General features: G+C 30.5%; 1 protein-coding gene across 3 annotated transcripts in view; it reads left to right on the top strand.

The window, feature by feature from the left end:
- The window catches only part of PIK3CB (phosphatidylinositol-4,5-bisphosphate 3-kinase catalytic subunit beta), a 174,216-nt gene that overhangs the window by 150,702 nt on the left and 17,514 nt on the right, over positions 1-6,000 (top strand). For all 3 annotated transcript variants that reach the window (XM_039837280.1, XM_039837279.1, XM_039837278.1), the window contains 3 exons: positions 135-313; positions 1,152-1,261; positions 2,433-2,511. In XM_039837280.1, the coding sequence (XP_039693214.1) occupies positions 135-313; positions 1,152-1,261; positions 2,433-2,511 (368 nt within the window). The remainder of the gene's footprint in view (positions 1-134; positions 314-1,151; positions 1,262-2,432; positions 2,512-6,000) is intronic.

Genomic DNA, 6,000 nt, shown 5'->3' with positions numbered 1-6,000 from the left:
GCCGTGCGCGCGCATGCGCGTGTGTGCTGGGAGTGGAGAGTGGTTATTGATTAATATGATCACATGATATTTTAGTACTTTATATTATTTTTAACCGTAAATGAATTTTGGTGGTGGGGAAACTTATTTTTCAGGTTGAAGCACTCAATAAGTTAAAAACTTTAAATAGTTTAATCAAACTGAATGCAATGAAGCTAAACAGAGCCAAAGGGAAAGAGGCCATGCACACTTGTTTAAAACAGAATGCTTACCGGGAAGCCCTCTCTGACCTGCAGTCACCTCTGAACCCATGTGTCATCCTCTCAGAACTCTAGTAAGTGACTGTCTGTGCTGTGCTCACTGAATCGCCCATGAAAATAGCAATAAAGAAAAGATTTCTAAGTGACTGCCTTGGGGGAGGAATAGAGCCAGCTGTTAGCCCAGTAAGTGGAATGTAATTAAAGAAGAGAAATCTTAAAGTCCTCAAGTTGATTTTTTGTGTTCAATAGGATGTATGTCTGCTAGCTAAATTTACCTCTTGGGTTAGTGAAAGGTATTACAAGTTAATTTCCTTTCAGTTGTATGGAATTTGTTTTCTATTACTGGTTTCTAAGAGTTGAAAATCCTATGTAAGCAAAATATTGGCAACCATCATTTACTAATTAACTTATTTTAAAATTATTTACTAATTAACGTTTATTTCAAAATGAGATCTTGAATGAATATGGAAAATTATTTCCCACTTTTTCATTTTCTACAGAAGTAGTAATGGAAAAGCAATAATGTGCATTCAGTATTTAAAACTGATCCCTTTTAAAGAAATGAAGAATGAACTCTTAATAATCCTAATTTTAATCCAATAATATATTCTGTTATTGACTATATATAACAACATGAAGTTAAGGAAGAATAGGAAAGAAAAGGAGGAATTTTAAATGTAGGTAGTGAGAAGAGCAAACCTAGGTTTTCAGTCCAGCCCATATGGCATCACTACATGTCAACCAAGGCTGTCATCCTGGTTTCTTTTCTATCAAGAGAAAATGTTCTAGTTCTGACTTCTGCAGACTGGAACAGTTAAGGGGTTCTCCCAAGCCTAGTCTGTCATGGCAAAATTATAGTCTTGCCATATCTTTAAATTGAAGTGGGCTAATTTTCCCCTTGTTTGATTTCAGTGTTGAAAAGTGTAAATACATGGATTCTAAAATGAAGCCTTTGTGGCTGGTGTACAACAACAAGGTGTTTGGTGAGGATTCAGTCGGAGTGATTTTTAAAAATGGTGATGGTATGTACTGAGGTTTTTACAGTGCCAATTTCCTTAGTATTTCTTCATTTGTTGTCAATTTACTTTATCTGAAAGGTAATATGTAAATGTGTCACAATGGCAACCAGTATCGGTAGCTATCAATGGTCATAAGGTTGAATTCAGCATGTTCTAAATTTAGCCCTTCTTTCCCTTTTGGAAATTGACTTCTACAGCTTACTTACCTACATTGTTCTAATAAAACTCCTTTTTTCCTACAAAATACAAAGTCTGTCTATTCCTTTCGTGAAAAGCTTGTGACATACAACAGAGCATTTTCAATAATGTGTTCATATATCTTATTTCAGTGATAATAATTTTGATATTTCTGCCATAGTTTTGTATTTTAATAAAATATCTTACTGACCCATATTTTATAAAGGAAATACCTCTGAAGTAACCATACCAACCAGAAGGTAGCCATGACTGCTAACATTTGCTAGTTGTGTGACTAAAGGCAAGTCAGGCGAAATTAATTGAGCTTCAGGTTCTTTGTGTCCATGAAGATTATAGCATCTATATGTTGGGATTCTTAAAAGGAATTAAGTGAACTAACATAAGTAAATGTGCTTACCATAATATATACTTACAACTATTTTTAAAAGATCTTGTAGTGTTTTGCCAGACATTTAACACCACTTGACTGTATGAATGTCATTATGTGGAAGTCACTACTTTTCACAGCCTCTGTTACCTCAGAATTATGCTTGGAAATCATAAACAAAATAAACTATTACTATTTTATGAACTCATCATGCAATTACTACTTATGTGATTTTTAAGAACTTCCTGTGCATCTTTAAACAAGAAGGAAAAAAAATTAACATTGCGAATTTATGTGGATTCTGTAATACAGCATTACTGTGTTAGAACAGTGTTACAGTATCCATACAAATAGTATAATAGCTTACACATTGTAAACAGTTAAAATATTTTTATACTTAATTTCTGAAATAGTGTTACAGGGCTTTGTTAATCAACAAACCTAGTATTTAACATTACAAATATGATCAGCATTGAAATTTTGGGAAAAAATAAGCACAGTATTTGTCAACGGTTTTAGCTAATTCTAGCTGAATTAGCTAATTTTGAATTAATGTTAGTAGTCATAAAATGAAAAGCATTTATAATAAAGCAGGGTTTTTCCCCTTAGATTTACGACAGGATATGTTGACACTCCAAATGCTGCGCTTGATGGATTTACTGTGGAAAGAAGCTGGTCTTGATCTTCGGTGAGATTTCTAGTGAATTATTTTTGTCTCATGTTGTTATTTCTTCCATAGCAAAATTTTAAAAACTTTTTGTTAATTCTTTCCCTCCTGCTATTATTGTTAACTTTTTTCAGAATAATATTTATATAGCATTTTGCAGTTTACAGTGTACTCTCGAGTATATTATCTTATTTAAACCTCATCAGGTATCAAATTATATATGTGACGGTGATTCTGGAAAGAAGAAGTAGGTTTGAACTTCTATTAAAGCCTGGACAGACAGCAAGAGTCATGTTTTAACCCAAGGTTTTAAAGTTGCTATCAGGGAGCATGCACTGATGGTCATAGGAGTGACAAGGCCAGAGAAAGGACTGCCCCCTCCACTTACTTGGCCTAATAATATTGATTCCTCTGCTTACTTGAAAGGGAAGAGTTTAGGTAGGGTCTTAGGGTTTTTAGCTTGCCACCATTATTTAGGGTAGACAGTGAGCAAGGAAGGTTTATGGCAACAGAAAAAAAGGAAACATAATGGATTTTAAAAGCTTAATTATTATCAAATTTTCTAAGGTAAAGAGCAAATAAAGATAATTCCAAATAAAATGTTGATATATTTACATAAAAATATGATATTTGAATGTCAACCAACAAAATTAAAAGTCAGACCTCACATTGGGCATTATATTTATAATGAATAGTACGGGGGATAATAATCTAATAATCTTAAATATTTAAAGAACTCATAAAAATAAATATTTGGAAAAAATCTGGAAAAGCTATTTATACAAGATATAAAATAAATAAGCTAATAATTATGTGAATACTGTCAGTTCCAATGCAAAAGTACAAATTACAAGAACAATTGGATACCATTGATTTCCTAGCAAAAATTTTGTTGAATGATAATCTAGTCTAGGACACTATTGGAGCAACAGAAATGCAAGTATTTTTATATACCATTATAAATTATTATAAATGTCTCTGTAGCAAGTATTTTCAGAATTTACTTTAAAATTAGAAATGTAGACAGATTTATGCACAAAGACATTCATCCTTGCTTTATTTAAAATTTAAAAAATTAGACCATCCTTTTGAACATTTGCTCAAATAGTAAAATAAAAGTTTAAAAAATTATTAGGTTTTCCATGTGACCGAATATCTCAGGTATTTAAAAATATTATTTATAAAGAATTGCTTAACAATTTAGAGAAAGTATGTATCTTCAAGTGTAAAATAAGTATGATGCAAAAGTAGTTTTATAAAATTATTTCAATTGTGTTAAAAATTCACTGAACTATGATACACTGAACTGTTGACAGAAACTAAAATGGTAATAGTCGTTTCTGAGTGGTGAGATTAAAGGTGATTCCCGCCCCGCCAACCTTTATCCATATCTGTAGTTTTCTACAATGGGCATCTCTTTTAATCAAGGAGAGAAAAACATTAAGCATGTTTCATGATGAATGCATGTCCATACAGTTTTTAAACTTTTATAATTAATTTCATCATTTACCTAATTCTTTGTATTTTTAAATTGTGTAGTGTTTCAAATATGAAAGTATAGAAGATAATTTAAAGCAATTTTTATATTCTAATATCTAAATTTAATAAACACATTTAGCAGTTAAATGACAGATGTTAGCATGTTTCCCTATTTACTTTTCTTAAAAGGAATTAAACGTGCAGATAAAGTTAATGTATTTTCATCCTATTCTCCTTACTCACATCTCAGAATTAACCATTATTCTAAAGCTGTAATACATGTTTTTGTGCTTTTACTCTATATTATATATCTGTTGTATGTTTTAAACTTTAAATGGTATATTACAAGTAACTTTTGCAGTTTACTTTTTTCTCATTTTGTTGAGATTTATCAAGATTATTATGTGAAGTTCTAATTCATTATTTTTACTTCGCTACTAATGCTTTGAATAAATATAAAAATTTATCCATTTCTTTAATAGTAATTGTTTGTGTTCACCCTTCCCCCCCAAAAAAAAAATCCCTATAGTTTACACACTACTAAATCTGTTTACATATGGAAGAGTCCTTTAGTTTATATAGCCAGAAGTGGAATTGCAGAGTCATAAGATGTATTTTCAACTTTACTGCTGTTGCCCAAATGCCTTCCCAAATGGTCGTACCAGTATTATGTTTCCACACAGAAATATCTCCTTGCACTAGTTAATTTTATGCAAATCTAATGGCTATAACATGGTATCGTGTAGAATTGTAATTTGCATTTCTTTTGTTAGTAGTTTGGGTGAGTATGTTTTCAGTGTTTAAAAGTATTGTGTTTTCTCTCTGCTATAAATTACTTAGGTTCTTTTAAGGATTATTCTTTTTGTTATATTATTTAAAAAAATCTTTCCATGTAAAATTATATTAAAGATATTCTCTTTTTTAAACATGTTAATTGGGGTGACATTGGTTAATAACATTATATGCATTTCAAGTGTATAATTCTGTAATACATCATCTATACCTTGCATTCTTTTGTCATCATATATTTGACTCCCTTTATCCTCTTTGTCCTCCCCTTACAGCCCTTTCCCCATCACACTGTTCTCTGTATAAGTTTGTTTTGTTTATTCATTTGTTGCTTCCTCTTTTATATCCCACATATGAGTGAAATCATTTGATTCTTGCTCTCTTCTGTCTGACTTATTTCACTTAGCATGATACTCTCAAGATCCATCTATGTTGTCCCAAATGGCAATATTTCATCCTTTCTTATGGCTGCGTAGTATTCCATTGTATATATGTACCACATCTTTAAAGGTACTCTCTTATATTTTATTTTGCAAATTTTAAACTTGGTGTGCTTTCCCCTCTTCTTCTGTTTCTGCAAAAGTTTGGAATTGGTGTTGCTTTGAGTCTAGGTTTTTTTGATTACTTATTTTCCTTAATGCTTATTGGACTCTTCAGTTGTTTTCCCTCTTGAGTCAGTTTTGAGGCTAAGAATTGTCCAGTTCATTATTAGTATTTTCAATGTATTACCATACATTTCTTATAACATCCTCTTGTAATTTTAAAATCTCTGCTCTGTTTGCTCTTTTTCTCCTTTTGCATGTATAAAATTATTTTATATGCACTGTTTTTTCCTTATTAATCTTATTAGAGGTTTGATTCTTAGTGTTTTAAAAGAATGGGTTTCTAATTTTATGTGTTTTCTTTTACCAGTTATTACCTCTTTTTGGTTTCTTTCTTTTTCTTGTGTTTATTCTACTATTTCGATCTTTGAGATGAACACTTTAAACATTAATTTTCATTCTCTTTTCATACATATAATTTAAACCATAAATTTTATTTATTGCCTTAATTGCACCCTACAAGTTTTAAATTGTACTTATTTATGCACTTTCATATTACATCAAACTATATAGAATTCATTCTAAATGATTCATAATTTTCATTTTTATTTCTTCAACTCTTGAAATAGTTTAAATTATTTTAACTTCCAAATACATTAGCTTTTTTTATGTTTTTATGATTTCTAATTTTATCATTATC

This window comes from Pteropus medius, unplaced genomic scaffold (genome assembly GCF_902729225.1).
Source record: "Pteropus medius unplaced genomic scaffold, Ma_sr-lr_union100, whole genome shotgun sequence".
NCBI lineage: Eukaryota > Metazoa > Chordata > Mammalia > Chiroptera > Pteropodidae > Pteropus > Pteropus medius.
This window is presented reverse-complemented; position numbering and strand designations above follow the sequence as displayed.